The following is a 17,683-nucleotide window of genomic DNA, read 5'->3' as shown; positions in this document are numbered from 1 at the left end:
GATTTTTTACTATATCATCAATCATCTGCCCTTGACCAGAAATGGGATAACACCTTTAAAATCTACAATTAATGAAATCTTAAGATTTCTTCTTGGCTGATGATAGTAAATAACATTTCAAACCTGTGAGCAAAGCCTGAACACTTTGAGTCAAGATTTCTAATTTTAAGAGATTGTTTTACTATATTATAATTCATATAACCTTCATCAGAAATGGGATTAACACCTTTAAAATCTACAATTAATGAAATCTTAAGATTTCTTCTTCACTGATGATAGTAAATAACATTTCAAACTTGTGAGCAGAATCTGAATGCTATGGGTCAATATTGCTAATGTTAAGAGATTGTTGACTATATTATTACTCACATTCCCTCAACTAGAAGTGGCATAAATGTGATGCTTTCAAGAATGAAAGGAATCTTGAGAGCTTTGTTTGCTGAACATTGTCCTTCCCATTTACAACCTTTGAGAAACATGTACTTTGACAATAAGCTTTGCATATGAAACTACATAGTTTAAAAAAAAGCTTTGTCCCCTTCACAGCTGTAATAGGCTAACTGATCATCATGGAGGGACTGACTGCACAATGCATGACATTGTCCTAGGTCTGTACCTGCCTTGATAGAAACCACAGAAAAAAAAGTAAAAAGTAAAGGTATAATGACATACCTACACATTCTCGTCTTTCAAAGAAATATCATCTTAGAAACTTCAGCCACTTGGCCTTCAACAGCAAGGACCAGACGACCATTTTGATCAAGTTGTGAAGGGAGGATAACTCTTACTGTTGCTTTGTCTTGCAAATATTAATGTCAATGATGACAGAGCTTGAGATAACCAGTTCAGTTTTCCATTAGTAATGGGTTTATTAAATATATGTTATCTGTCTTAAGTTGGTAATTTTGAAACCTTTCTAAATATTTCAATCATATTAAATAATATCATTTAGATTCCATATGGTCTCCCCAGAAATATGAGGACATTTTGCTGGCAAAATGGTTATGAAAGCTTCAACGTATATATGTCAATAAGCTACCAGGAATGGTTCAATGAGTTTCCCAGTTATTTTAATGCTGACCAGGAAGGAGATTTTGTCATACCGGGTATTACATATGGTATTTTTCCCTTCAAAACAATGAGAAAAAGAATAGGGTGGTGGGTGAATCAAAGGAACATTAAAGAAATCTTTTTCAACAAGAGAAATCTTTTTCAACAATTTCTACTCTAATATTTCTATATGAAATTAATTTCTCTTATTTTTTAAGTTAGACTTCTGAGATGAAGCAAAAACTCTCTCACATCCTGCATCTGCTATGCCTGGAAGCAGTTACATGCACCTCCACCATTAATATAAAAATTAGTTGCTTTTATCATCATGTACACAATAATCAAATGGAGTGATTTTGAATAATTGTTACCACTAAAATCTAACATGATAATGATAGTAATATTTAAAAAAAATTACTTAGGGACTTGAGAATACAAACAAAAATACACGCATCAGTTGCCAGAGGGCTGTGAGGTGTTGGGGCTTAGAAATCCCTTGAATAGTACAAATTTAACTGTACCACTTTCAACTCTGACATGTTGAGTATTCATTGTTTGATGTGTAATGACACACTTAGTTATATTCAAAATAATTAATATTATTATATTGATGTACATATTCACATATATTTTGTGAACATCATGGCCTATTGTACAATGTCATGAGTGTTTATTCCTAGACATTTACCTGCTGTGTTACTGTGAAGAAATGAGAAGAAATATGTCCAACTCTCATAACTCTTGAAAAATAGCATAACACAAACATCCTAGGAACTTGAATTATTACGCTTGTATCCCAAACAATGAGTGGCATAACATCTTTAAAATACATAAATTAGAGAATAATTTTATTTTCATTTGGCTTTTGCTTTTTTGTAGGAAACACTGTGTTCAAGTGGCCAAGATAGCTATTTAACAGAAAATTTACTCTGTTATTACACATGTCACCACCTCACAAAGGTTATGATATGATAGACAATTAAATAATACATTTGGGAGTGATATAATGGTTAGAATTTAAACATGGCAATGGGCAGTGATTACAGATAATAAGCAACACGACCATTTTAATAGGAATTGCATTTTTTCATGAGCGATCTGCATAAAAAGAAGAAATTGTATTCCGCTTTAGTTCCGCAATACCACTTTTATACGCTGCTATATTTAGCTGCAAATGTCGGACATCGAGTCAGTAGCTTTGCCATTGGCGCAGTTTGCAGAACGGAGTAAAAATACAAAACACAAGAAGTGCAGATGATTTTGCTCTTATTAAATGTTTGTCAATTAAACACATAGTTAAATGCCAGAGATATAATTCTCTACGGTGTTTATCCCAGTTCTGGTCGTATCCCAGTTCTGGGCGACGTGGAGTATGATTATATTTGTATCACAAATTGTGTTAATTTGCAAAAGGTTACGATAAAAGTAAGTGAAACATGAAAACGTTGATGGGCCACCGTAGTTATACATGGCAATATATCGTTGTTGTATCATACGGAATACAATCTGTTGTGGTACAACCCGTAACGATAGGAGCAGAGTTGTGTCCCTTAGGATAAACTGGAACAAATTATATTTGTTCACAACTCGTGTCCGATGATTTTGTCTTTGTGACTATAAGTTGTGTTAAATCCATTAAGTTATGGACGATGGGCGATGGGAAAAGAAAGTATACACTTGATAAATGGATTTGAAATTGTGAGGCCCGTGTTCCTTGAGACGTCGTGCGCACGTCACCTGTGAGATACTCATTGATGTGATGTGTGTGATATTGCCTTTGATCACAGGAGTCCGTATCTAAAAATAGACACCCTCATGCATATTCATGGCTCGCGTGTGGAGATGGTCATGAATATGCATGAGGGTGTCTATTTTTAGATGCGGACTCCCTGTGCTTTGATTATCGTATCAAATACATCATCATGGAATAACCATTCCTTGTTTGTTTTATTTGTAGCCACCCTCACACGTGTGTACTGTCTTTAGCCCGGCAGTTAACGGCGGACTTTAAATATAAATAACCCTTGTACAGATAAACTAGCGATCATTGATGTTTGAGAGTACAATACAGAGAGGAAATTAAAATCAACTTTGTGTTATACATATATATTCGTTTAATGATTTTATTACAAGGTACACACGGTTATTATCATTCGTGAAGACGTCCGATTTTCGATCTCAAATCACTTAATTTCGTTAATCCGACATACTCGTTAATCCGACACTGTCATGTGCAACCAACGATGTCGGATTAACGAGACATGACTGTACATCAAGAAGAACACCAAGCACTATGGGGAAAGTGTTGAAGTATGGAGAGCCCTGATCGGCACGTTTGTGACCCAAGTTCACAGGCAAGTGGAAAAATTTCACCTCCACCTCTGTGTCCGCCTTAACGGGGGACACAACAATGGCGTACAGGATTGTGTTGTGTACAACTGTTCTTATCACAACATGGACCACGGGATTGATCACTGCATCATCTATGGATTCTGTTTCAAAGGTGAGATATGTATGAATGTACAGGACAGAGCAACCTTGTTAACATACCCCAAACTGGACATTATGCACGAAGTTAGGAGACATCCGTTTGTTTCACTGCTATTGGTTGCCGGTGTCATAGATTCGAACCCGAGACATACTAGTGGGGACTTCGCAGGATTGGAATCAGCAATTATACATCAGATTAAGGAATCTGAAGACAGATAATTATAAGACATACGATCTTTGAGATAAGAACTTTATTCAATCAAGGCAGAGGTGAACTTAGAACAGAAGTCAACAGAGAAGGACAGGTTATTCTCAGACGAGATGTTGACGAAGTATCGAACAAACATGTGTGACCTAGAGTCTAGAGTAGAGCACCAGGAAAGACAGAGCTGACGAAATAATTTGATTGTATTTGGGGTTCCAGAGGGAATAGAGGAATCTTATAAAATGTGCAAGGAAAAGAACTAGACATTTTTAATAGAGCCATACATCAGAACACTTTTCTGAGGCCGAGTTACAGGATCCAGACACCCACACACGGAAGGCACACGTCCACAAGGTCAGGGCGTGTAAACATTCCTTGTAAGGTCATCTACACATTAGTAACAATGATTCCATAAAAAAACACGGTTATATGATCATAGTCCTTGTTCAACAAAACAATCTTAGCGGTATGCAGGCACAGACACGCACGCACACACACACACACACACACACACACACACACACACCTACGCGCGCACACAGACACGCACAGACACACACACACGCACACACACACACGTACACATATATATGCCTACCACTAAGATCACGGAGTCGCTCTGGGCAGCACGACAAAGTTATATCTTGTACCCACGTATGAAGTAATGGATTGGACCCCTACTTTTGAGAACACTTTTCTGAGGCCGAGTTACAGGATCCAGACACCCACACACGAAAGGCACATGTCCACAAGGTCAGAGCGTGTAAACATTCCTTGTAAGGTCATCTACACATTAGTAACAATGATTCCATAACAAAACACTGTTATATGATCATAGTCCTTGTTCAACAAAGCAATCTTAGCGGTAGGCAGGCACAGACACGCACAGACACGCACACACACACACACACACACACACACACCAGGCACACACAAGCACACATACACTCACGCACGCACACACACACACACACACGCACACACACGCATACATAACGGCACGCACACATACACACACAGACCTACGCGCGCACACACACACACACACACCCCTACGCGCGCACACAGGCACACACACACACACACACACACACACACACACACACACACACACACACACGTACACATATATATGCCTACCACTAAGATCACGGAGTCGCTCTGGGCAGCACGACAAAGTTATATCTTGTACCCACGTATGAAGTAATGGATTGGACCCCTACTTTTGAGAACACTTTTCTGAGGCCGAGTTACGGATCCAGACACCCACACACGGAAGGCACATGTCCACAAGGTCAGGGCGTGTAAACATTCCTTGTAAGGTCATCTACACATTAGTAACAATGATTCCATAACAAAACACTGTTATATGATCATAGTCCTTGTTCAACAAAGGAATCTTAGCGGTATGCAGGCACAGACACGCACAGACACGCACGCACACGCACGCAGACACACACACGCACACGCACACCAGGCACACACGCACACACATACACTCACGCACGCACACACATACACACACGCACACACACACGCATACATACAGGCACACACACAGACCTACGCGCGCACGCACACGCACACACACACACACACACACACACACACACACACACGTACACATATATATGCCTACCACTAAGATCACGGACTCGCTCTGGGCCCTGTTCGACAAAGCGATCTTAGTGCTATGACTGCTAGGCCTTTGTTAAAGTATGGGAGTTACGATCATCTTAGCACTAAGATCACGGAGTCGCTCAGGACCTTAAGACTATCCAATAATACCTCCTGAGCATCTCCATACAGGTTACGACTACTGTACCAGTTAAAACCACCAATATCATAAAATGAGGAGCAAACGAAACTGTTTCCCAGTTTTTTTTCATATGTTTGCTTTTCAGTTGAAAATATACTAAGTTAGCGATATTATATCCAAAACGTTCTACCGGCGCTTTGTCAGCACACAATGAATACCGCTACATGGTTTTATTTCTTAAATATAAATTGATTTAAAACGTTTACAAATGTACAAAAGACATCGCACGATACACAAGTGCTGATGGGTATATTAAACATCTTATCTTTGAAAATGAATATATTTGATTTTTCGGCTCAAATATACAACATTTAAAACCTGGTGGGGGTCATGTGGTTGCAAATGTATTTGTTATCCCAGTCTTCATTGAATCAATTTATTTTTATATACAATTAGACAGCCGCTGATTACTTTTTATAAACTGTTGCAGGAATGAGTGATGGTTGACAGACATAATTAAATTTAACTGTTCTTTCAATTTTCAATTGCATGAAACACAAACTCGGTCTGCTTTCGCTTCCCCCTCAGTTCATATTGTAGTGACAAACAAAGAATAATGTATGACAATTTTATACCTTACTGGAGGAGAGAAGTGTTACAGACAGTAAACGAGGGAATGGACGAAATATACTGAGGCATTACGGTACCTTTAAATAACAATACGGGTCGGAACATAATGTTAGAACTATTCTCCCAAGAAGTTAAAGAAGCGCTCTTGCAACATTCCGATGTGGAGTTACTGTGCCTTTAAATAACAATACCGGGCTGAACATAATGTTAGAACTATTCTCCTAAGAAGTTAAAGGAGCGCTCTTGCAACATTCCGATGTGGAGTTACTGTGCCTTTAAATAACAATACCGGGCTGAACATAATGTTAGAACTATTCTCCCAAGAAGTTAAAGAAGTGCTCTTGCAACATTCCGATGTGGAGTTACTGTGCCTTTAAATAACAATACCGGGCTGAACATAATGTTAGAACTATTCTCCCAAGAAGTTAAAGAAGCGCTCTTGCAACATTCCGATGTGGAGTTACTGTGCCTTTAAATAACAATACGGGGCTGAACATAATGTTAGAACTATTCTCCCAAAAAGTTAAAGAAGTGCTCTTGCAACATTCCGATGTGGAGTTACTGTGCCTTTAAATAACAATACGGGGCTGAACATAATGTTAGAACTATTCTCCCAAAAAGTTAAAGAAGCGCTCTTGCAACATTCCGATGTGGAGTTACTGTGCCTTTAAATAACAATACCGGGCTGAACATAATGTTAGAACTATTCTTCCAAAAAGTTAAAGAAGCGCTCTTGCAACATTCCGATGTGGAGTTACTGTGCCTTTAAAAAACAATACCGGGCTGAACATAATGTTAGAACTATTCTCCCAAAAAGTTAAAGAAGCGCTCTTGCAACATTCCGATGTGGAGTTACTGTGCCTTTAAATAACAATACCGGGCTGAACATAATGTTGGAACTATTCTCCCAAAAAGTTAAAGAAGTGCTCTTGCAACATTCCGATGTGGAGTTTCTCCATTGTGTTTCAATGGAGTTGAGGATGAAAAACAAATCAATTCTCATCATGGACGTTTACTCCGTTGAAAACATTCTGATACAAATGGTAACATGTCACTCCAGTGAGTGAGTATTGTTTTACGCTGCTTTTAACAATATTCCAGGAATATCACGGCGGGGGACACTTGGGCCCACTTGCACAAAGCTGTCTTAGCGCTGTGACTATCTTAAGTCTACGGAAGAGTACGGAAAATCGAACCCGGGTCTTAGACGTGACGAGCGAACACTTTAACCACTAGTCTACCCCACCGCCCAACTCCAATTCGAAATGATACACGAATTATACACACTTTACATGCTCTTAAAATAGGGGATCGTGAAACATAAATGTTAATACCAAGTTTTTAAACAAAGGTTAGTGCTGACGACAAACGTCCTATACAAGAACGTTTATCTAAGACAAAATTGTTATGGATGAGCAACTTTTTTATTACAATTAGGCGACGTTTCGGTGTAGATTCTAACACCGTTATCAAGCAAATGATAGAATCTACACCGAAACGTTGCCCAATTGTAATAAAGAAGTTGCTCATCCATAACAATTTTGTCTTAGTTACTATTCCAACTTCTAAATGCCACTCAAAGAAGAACGTTTATGTCTGCACAATTTACACCAAAACACATTCTATAGTTTGCACATGTTTCACTCAGAGGCACGAATACGTGCGTTGGGTGTCATTCTTGATTTTGACACTTTCAAGGAAGGCCGATTAATCTCCATGGACCATTATTTCTGCCAATCTCAATGATTCTGCTTATCATACAATTGTGATTCACTTCATTCATTGTTTGTGTACGAACGCGCGATATGGCGTCTACAACACGCGGATCGCCGACGGGCTATTGACATGCTGGATACTAGCGGTCAGCCTGCAGTGGCCAATACGTTCCATGTGTCACGGTCTGTGATTAGCAGGCTATGGAACAGGTACATCAAACCCAAATTGTTGACGATCGACCCCGTTCATGGCGTTCCAGGTCAACGACAAGAGTACAAGATCGACTGACCAGAAACAAGGCTCAACGAAATAGAGGTCAAACGGCGAATCCTATTGCTGCAAACATTCATCAGGTTACTGGAATGCCAGTTACGGGACAGACGATTAGAAATCAACCTAAGACCTCATGATAGATTTGGTGATGGATCGGTTGCAGTGTGGCTTGGCATCAGTATGATTGAGCAAACACGTTGGCTGAATTTGGCAAGGTGCTGCAAGAGGAGTGGAACATTAAGTCGGGTGAGTATATACATGTATACGAAGGTACGTTTATGCAGCAGCGATGTCTATCTTTCCGTAACTATCACATCAAATCAACAGGATCTAATGTCTAAATGATTTGTTTGTTTGTTGTTTAACGCTGCACTCAGCAATATTCCAGCCATATGACAGCGGCCTGTAAGTAATCGAGTCTGGACCAGACAATCGTTAGCATCGATCCACGCAATTTTCGATAATTGGGATACGATGTCATGCATCTACATTGTCAGCGAGCCTGACCACCCGATTCCGTTAGTCGCCTCTTACGACAAGCATAGTCGCAAGAATGAGTTACTGAAGACCTATTCTACCCCGGATCTTCACAGGTAATGTCTAAATGAACTTGTAGTAAGCGTGCTGCTCTTACGTTACTTAATCTCAAACATTACAGTTAAAATTTGGTACGATTAGATGGAGATTTGTTCATTCCAGTCAAATTTAAAATGCATTTATCTCTTTATAAACTGGTAAAAATCATAGTACATGTGTTAAATGAGTGAGTGAATTGATTTTGCGGCTCTTCGAAAACGGGTACGGCGCTGACAAAACTAGGAACAAAATCAGGGCGAACCGGGATTCGAAACCTCGATCATTTCCAGGTACGCCTAAGGGACGCAACTCTGCTCCTGTCGTTACGGATTGTACCACAATAGATTGTATTCCATATGATACAAATACGATATATTGACATGTATAACAGTTGTGCTTTTCATATGATGTTTGGGGGCGGTCGGGTAGCCTAGTGGTTAAAGCGTTCGCTCGTCACGCCGAAGACCCGGGCTCGATTCCTGACATGGGTACAATGTGTGAAGCCCATTTCTGGTGTCCCCCGCCGTGATATTGCTGAAATATTGCTAAAAGCGGCATATTACCATACTGACTCACACAAATATGTTCTGGTTCATTTGTTTAGAAATGAGAGATTATTGTTTTCCTGAAAAGGTTTTTTTAAAAATCACAAGATCATATAAAAACTTATGTATGTACATTTCTTATGTGGTCATTGATATAATCTTTTCCCTTATATTCTAAGAGTATAAGAGGGGGGATAGGGGCAAGATTGGACATTTCAAACTGGACGGTTTTTTTCTTAGTAGTGCGTAATGCCACCTCGATTTGTCAAACATTTATTCACTCGACGAGGCGTACTGTGTATGAGTCTCCCAATAGCGATTTGAGGGAGTCTGTTCCACTCCTCTTGCAGCGCCTTGCCAAGTTCAGCCAACGTGTTCGCTCAGTCATACTGATGCCAAGCCACACTGCAACCGATCCATCACCAAATCTATCATGAGGTCTTAGGTTGATTTCTAATCGTCGGTCCCGTAACTGACATTCCAGTAACCTGATGAATGTTTGCAGCAATAGGATTCGCCGTTTGACCTCTATTTCGTTGAGCCTTGTTTCTGGTCAGTCGATCTTGTACTCTTGTCGATCACCTGGTACGCTATGAACGGGGTGGATCGTCAACAATTTGGGTTTGATGTACCTGTTCCATAGTCTGCTAATCACAGACCGTGACACATGGAACGTATTGGCCACTGCAAGCTGACCGCTAGTTTCCAGCACGACTATAGCCCGTAGTTCCATAGTTCCATAGTCTGCTAATCACGGACCGTGACACATGGAACGTATTGGCCACTGCAAGCTGACCGCTAGTTTCCAGCACGACAATAGCCCGTAGTTCCATAGTCTGCTAATCACAGACCGTGACACATGGAACGTATTGGCCACTGCAAGCTGACCGCTAGTTTCCAGCATGCCAATAGTCCATAGTTCCATAGTCTGCTAATCACAGACCGTGACACATGGAACGTATTGGCCACTGCAAGCTGACTGCTAGTATCCAGCATGTCAATAGCCCGTCGGCGATCCGCGTGTTGCAGACGCCGTATCGCGCGTTCGTACACAAACAATGAATGAAGTAAATCACAATTGTATGATAAGCAGAATCATTGAGATTGACAGAAATAATGGTCCATGGAGATTAATCGGCCTTCCTTGAAAGTGTCAAAATCAGGAATGGCACCCTACGCACGTATGGGTGCCTCTGAGTGAAGCATGTGCAAAGAATGTGTTTTGGTGTAAAATTGTGCAGACATAAACGTTCTTTCATAGGACGTTTGTCGTCAGCACTAATCTTTGTTCAAGTATAGTTTCCTATACACACAACACCACTCTGTAGTTTCACATATACACAAAAAGGCAATGTATAGTTTCATGTGTACACAACACTACACTATAGTTTCCTATATACACAACACCGCTCTGTAGTTTCCTACGTACACAACACCACTCTGTAGTTTCCTACATACACAACACCGCTCTGTAGTTTCCTACATACACAACACCACTCTGTAGTTTCCTACATACACAACACCACTCTGTAGTTTCATTTATACACAACACCGCTCTGTAGTTTCCTACATACACAACACCACTCTGTAGTTTCCTACATACACAACACCACTCTGTAGTTTCATATATACACAACACCACTCTGTAGTTTCATATATACACAACACCACACAATAGTTTCCTATATATATACAACACTCTGTAGTTTCATATATACACAACACCCTGTAGTTTCCTATATATACAACACCACTCTGTAGTTTCATATATACAACACCACTCTGTAGTTTCATATATACACAACACCACTCTGTAGTTTCATATATACACAACACTCTGTAGTTTCATATATACACAACACCACTCTGTAGTTTCATATATACACAACAGCACTCTGTAGTTTCATATATACACAACAGCACTCTGTAGTTTCATATATACACAACACCACTCTGTAGTTTCATATATACACCACACTCTGTAGTTTCCTATATACACAACACCACTCTGTAGTTTAATATATACACAACACCACTCTGTAGTTTCATATATACACAACACTCTGTAGTTTCATATATACACAACGCCACTCTGTAGTTTCATATATACACAACACCACTCTGTAGTTTCCTACATACACAACACCACTCTGTATTTACCTGAATTACAAAAGGCGCCATTCCAGCAGTTGCCACATGTACAAGCAACACATTGTGAAAATATTGAATCGTATATGAGTTATGCGTTAAAACTACATCTGAACGAAGTCCAATTTTTTGCCTTGGAATCGAAAATTATAAGAAATAAAAATATCATAAATAGCAAAGTTCAGAACTTGTCTTGATTTTTATGCCATGTTTCAGATGTGAAACATAGTGAACAGCTGAAAAAGAAACCCTACTCTCATTTGTACATATGTCCTAAGTGTTGATGAGGAAACGATCATTTGTCTACAAATTCCTGTAAAGCAAACACCACCTGTTCCACCCTTGTCTGACGTGTATACAAAGTTTAAATTGGATATTGAAAATGTTATGAATGATGCTCCAGAAATTACACACATTGAAAACGCATAGATATTTTTAAAGAACATGTAACCCATATTAATGAACTAGTGAACGTTTGAAATGCAACACAAGGATGTGTGTTAGACTTGTTGTCAGAGTTCAAATCTCCGTATGGAAGCAGGCAAGATCACATTTAAATTATACCTCAAAATGCAAATTTAATGCACGCTTTTCAAACGTCAAAACATTTATTACATCCTTTTTTGTATCCAGATAGAGTTGTGTAATGTTATAGGGATATTTACTGTTACTTCAATCAATCAGAAATACTATACATCAGTACATATAACTGATACCAATGAGGACACACGTAAACCAATTCTCAAAGCATCCATGCACTACTATAGCCTCCACAAATAGCTGAACGCCCGTTGTGTTATATATTTGTTCAGCACACGTTGAAGCCTCGATGAGCTATGTTGTTTAACTGATAATCTAAAGGCTTGAACCATACCTAACTACGTGAACAGGTTTCTCATTTAGTTCTGTCACTGTGAGTGAGTGAGTTGGGTTTTACGCTGCTTTGAACAGTATTCCAGTTATATCACAGGGTGTCAGCTTAATGTGGGAGGAAAGCCCGAAGTGATGCAGGCCTCAGATGGTATACCCTTATTGGTGAAACCCAGGAGCACGGGTATGGTGCTGACAAACCTAGAGACATAATCGGGGCGAACCCTGTCACTATGCGTTCCTTTAACAAATGTCCTTTACAAATCAGGTCAGATTTCTACACGTGAAAGATCGTCCTCTGTTTAATCACTGACATGGTGAATTACGTTTACAAAAGCCGATCTGGACTTCTTGTCGGTTGTCAATTTTGTATATCTTCAACTGTGTATGGAGATAAATTACTCTATTTTAAAATTCAGCGCCGGCAGAATTTGAATACTTTTACATATCTGGCAGACGTAACATACAGCAGGCCGTCAGCATCAAGACAGACACCAGCAGGATATTTCAGACCATCCTGTTGTGTGAGGACATCTCTGACAAACTGCCCCGACTCTGTCTACAAGCAGGATATTACCTGTGCTGGTTGTTGTGATACCCATAGGCCATGTCAGAGCTCTGTCTGCTGTGGGAGTGTAGGTGAAAACAGCGTCCCCTTCACTGGTCACACATACAAGGGATTTTACTGCAGCTTCACTGACTATCAAGTTGTTGTTCCTGGTGACGTGGATGTAGTCTGGACTCTCTACCACCCCCGTGTTGATAGACCTCAGTATCCTCCCTGTCATGTCCAGTATGTCCACAGAGTGAGACTGTCCATCTGTACCTGCCGCCAGCTGTGAAGGACTCAGACAGGCTAGAGCGTAGTACTGCTTGCTTGTTTTGATAGTTGACAGTAATACAGGATCTGGGGTAACATTCACTGTAACTATTTCCTTACTGCCTGGAACACAGACAGCTATCTGACTCTCACTTAACTTGGCTATTTGCCAAGGACCATCAGAAAGCAGAAGCTGATTATCAAAGGATTTGAAGTTTGATGTGTAATATGTTTTGAGACTGTTGTTATTGTAATCTGCAACTACCATCACTTTCACGCCATCAACAGTCAACACTGTGACGTCATAAAACCGAGGATCCTCCCCGTCCCCATCTTCCTCGCAATCAATGGTGTGATGTAGAACAGGAGAAGACCTGGGGTCACTCACTCCATGGACGACTTGAACCTCCCCCAGCTGTAGCTCATCAACTGCTTTACTCAGCTTGTCCAGGTCGCGTGTCAATACAACCCTTCCTGCTGCTGGTCTGTTGTCCGTGTCTTTGTTGTCTGTAGACGTCTCACACATCGACTCATAGACGGCATACATGTCCACCTCACAGTTGGACGTCACAGCATTGGCTGTGAACTCATACTGCTGCTGGTACATCTGTAGCTCGATCTCCTGGGATTTTATATCTGCTTGTAACTCATGTAATTGTTCATCAGTAGCTTTGTCGATGTCACCAAGGAGTTGCTTCTCTTTTCTTAAAATAGCACGCATCACTGTTTCCCGTGTCTTCATGACTTGATCTTTAAGGGTTTGTGAATTACTCTTCACATCTTGAATTGTAGAGTTTCTCTGGGTTATGATATTATTAGTAGCCGCCATGTTGATTCTGAGCTGCTCTATTTTGTTTGTCAGTTGTTCCTTCACAAGAGGGGTCATACTCTCTATTGTGTCAACATCCTTACATGCCCTGTGTTTTATACTGCAGCATATCGTGCATATTGCCCGCTTGCAGTCTTTACAGAACAACTCTATCCGTTTGTCTCTGTGGACTTGACGCGTGAAGCGACGCTTGACCTTTGTCTTGGTGTGATCAGACAAGTGAGCGACTTCATGGTCACACAACCCTGGCATCATGTTGTGCATCTGGAGACATCCTTCACAGAACACAACATCGCAGACAGAGCACCAAGAAGTGGCGGGAGTTGTCTTTCCTTGTTTTGTACAAACACCGCACAAGTTTTCCTCCACAGCTAAAACAAACAAGTGTGTTTTATTTCATTTGTCAGAAACAAGAATTAATAACAGGTAACACATTAATTTTGTAACAAACGGCCACGCCCTTTCTGAAGATAAACATATCATATGGCACAGGTTGTAATGAAACAATGATGCTGTGTCACAATGTAGCACTCCCCTGTCAATAATGACCTACAGGTAATCATAATCACAAGATTATATTTGCTGGCTAGATATACAATAACAGATGCATATTGGAAACTGCGGCGTTGTAGCGGCTTTATATATGGGAGCCTTAACTGACAGAGAACATAACATGCACGTTTTCCATTAGCATGCTTCATTACAATGTAGGGCCATGACACAGCCAGTCAGATGTACCTGCAACTAAAGATCAACCCTACAGTTCTGTCAGCACATCCCTGTGCTAGCTATGGGATGTCACAGTGGAGGGCGACTAAGATCAACCCCACAGTTCTGTCATCCCTGTGCTAGCTGTGACATGTCACAGTGGAGGGCGACAAAGATCAACCCCACAGTTCTGTCAACACAACCCTGTGCTAGCTGTGACATATATTGCAGCCCTCAATCAGGATAAGCAGACACAAATTAACATGAAGTAAAAATAAGCACTTCTGTGAGTGAATGCTCGTCAATGCACAGATGTGTTGTCGTTTAAAAACCTTTGAAAAAGGTATATTAGTCAGGCAGTAGTATTATAAGCTGATTACCCTTTGTGCTGGGTCCAAAGTCGTCCATCAGCCCCTGTATGACGTGGCTTGGTTTCAGCTGACTGACCCACTCCTCTACTGGACTGTCAGGGGTGGTCACATTCGTCAGTTTTCTACAGGAGGGACATGGGCTTGGCTTGGCTTGTACTGCTTCCGGCTGTGTGTATGTGTATTTCAGCAGACAGGACTTACACAATGTATGATGACACTGAAGTGTGGCAGGGTCTGTGAACACCTCTGTACAGATGACGCAGGTGAGGTGGTTCTCTGTGAGCTTCTTAGCGGTCGCCATCTGAAGCCAAACCGATAGTTTAGTGAAGTATATATGCACATGTTATAGACAGAATCATACAACATGTACATGAATGCATCATCCCCAACGTCCCAAGACGTGACATCATTACAAAACAGTGAGACAGGAGTTTACGTGACAATACGGCGCCCAGTGCATATATATCTGTGGAACATCACGACTCTTGTTAATTATGTTTTACGTAAGTCGCACTAAACCTCAAATACCACACAGTATCATGATACCATTTCACGTTCTCCCCTAAGTAATGAATATGTACATTCCATGAAGTGGAGAGACTGTGTGGAATGTATGCCATGTTTTTCAAACACATACCTGTCAACTCTCAAGCATCTCGCGTGAGTCTCACTCATTTATCACCTGTGTCACGCGTAGACGCAATGTTGAGGGAATTCTCACGCATTCATATAAAATGAAGATAAAAATATTTTGAAACGCTTTTCTCTTTTGATAATCGCGATTGCAACCAACAGTTTGAGAAAAATCATTCAAAACCAGTTTTCGCCATCGTCAAATATTGGCGTGTTTGGGGATACACACTCTCCTCTGTGAAGTACTACGTTAAGATTTAATAAAAATCGACAACGCCAAAGAATAACCAGTATCTGCCGAAACGCATTCCATCTAAGGCAAAACAGTGGTGAAAATTATATGAAGAGATACCTGGAAATCAGTGTCGACACCAGGTGTTCGCTCCTGCTGTGCAACGACAGGCAACAAACATTTACTTCATGGGTGAGTAAAAACCTAAAGTCTTCATTGTCTTCATGACCGGATACGGATTGTCCACACACACGCACACGCACGCACGCACGCACGCACGCACCCACACTCAAATACACACACATCACACACACACACAACAGACAAAATCATACAGGCATATACTGTCACATGACTGATATTAAACATACATGCAAGCCGATGATGCTTAAAGGGACATAACTCTGATCCAACCTTGTTATCGCCACAACACCTCCCCCGACCCGAAGAACTTACCTATCGTTCATGTGGTGTTTCCAGCACGCATGTTAATGTACATAAAACGCAATCTTCACTTAGGCAGCAAATCAAATGACCCGAGTATGCTAATGTGCGGGGTAGATGGGTGGACACCAGCAGACGTTTCGGCTAATTTCTACTTTCGTTATAACCGGTAACTACTTTTATCATATAATGGGTAGGTTTCTCGGCATGATAAAGCCAAAGGATAAAAACGATATCCGTTGGGGTCATATGCGGATAGATATGCAAATATCAAAGGTCAAGTAGGACTACTTTCGCTGTCTATAAACAAACATGGCGTCGCCCTCGTCATTCGGCGATCGAGTCAGAATTAACCAATGGGAATCTGGATAAACTACAGGGATAATTGCTATCATTATAAAAAAACCCAGTTTAATATACAGAAAATATTCGAATTAATTTTACGAGGGCACGAGGCCTAGCCAAGCGGGATCAGTAGCCATATCTGTGCTTGTAGACCTCTGTGGCTTGAAACCTTCTCCACAAATTAAAGTAGTTGGATTTTGCCGAAATATGTTTGAATTGTTACCTTGTTTTGTTTTGTCGCTGTGTGTAAATCTGACTACACTTCTTAACGTTATAACAGGACAGACCGACTGTCAACAACGTCTGAACGTGGACGTGACGTCTCATAGGCTAGGGTTAGAGTAGCTTCCCTTTGACAAAGGGCAGTTACTCTAGCGGACAGACCGATGGATTGCCGCGAAAGGCATTAAAAAACAACTGTTGTTTTGCGTATATGTTGCTTCGCCACTGTATAAGAAACAGATTTCAGTTGGAACTATATTGGCTACTGTCACTGTCCGACTGACACATCACTTACCCTGTTACGTAATAAATATTAATGCGCGCATTCCAGGAAAACTCGTAATGTTTCGGTAATGTTTGTGAGAGAGGGAAAGCGATTTTAAAGCACAGAATTAAAGAATGACATTATATGATAAAGAGGTTATCACGCTTCTGTGCTTGGGGATGGTAAATATCCTGTATTAGGAATAAACACTAAGCATTTAGCTCGCCAAGGCTCGCTAAATACAATGTTTATTTCCTAATGCAGTATATTTACCATCCACAAACACTCGTGTGATAGCCTCTATGTACTATGACCTCAGATAAGCGCAGTTCAAAATCTGTCTGCCCAGCTCTGTGTTAATTGATTTTGATAACAGTATTCTTGAGTGTGTAGCCTTTCACCAGCGATGACGATGCAGCTGCTGACTGACATCGTACAGACCTATATGGATGACGTTTAAGCTCATTTCCACTTTCGTTATAACTTGTAACTGCTTGTGTTTAAAGGCAGACGATAATCTGTCTGCCTAGCTCCATGTTAATTGATTTTTAT

General features: G+C 40.6%; 1 protein-coding gene across 2 annotated transcripts in view; it reads right to left on the bottom strand.

Moving 5' to 3' along the window:
• Window positions 1-11,418: 11,418 nt before the first annotated feature.
• LOC124111531 (tripartite motif-containing protein 42-like) overlaps window positions 11,419-17,683 on the bottom strand; it is a 39,880-nt gene continuing 33,615 nt past the window's right edge. For both annotated transcript variants that reach the window (XM_048388430.1, XM_048388429.1), the window contains exons 2-3: window positions 15,000-15,291; window positions 11,419-14,282 (exon numbers count right to left, since the gene is read on the bottom strand). In XM_048388430.1, coding sequence (XP_048244387.1) covers window positions 12,745-14,282; window positions 15,000-15,291 — 1,830 coding nt within the window. In that variant the 3' untranslated portion in view covers window positions 11,419-12,744. The remainder of the gene's footprint in view (window positions 14,283-14,999; window positions 15,292-17,683) is intronic.

Source organism: Haliotis rufescens, unplaced genomic scaffold (assembly GCF_023055435.1).
Source record: "Haliotis rufescens isolate VD_foot unplaced genomic scaffold, xgHalRufe1.0.p SCAF_71, whole genome shotgun sequence".
In the NCBI taxonomy this organism is placed as follows: Eukaryota; Metazoa; Mollusca; class Gastropoda; order Lepetellida; family Haliotidae; genus Haliotis; species Haliotis rufescens.
The sequence above is the reverse complement of the archived record's forward strand: the minus strand, read 5'-3'. Positions and strand labels throughout refer to the sequence as shown.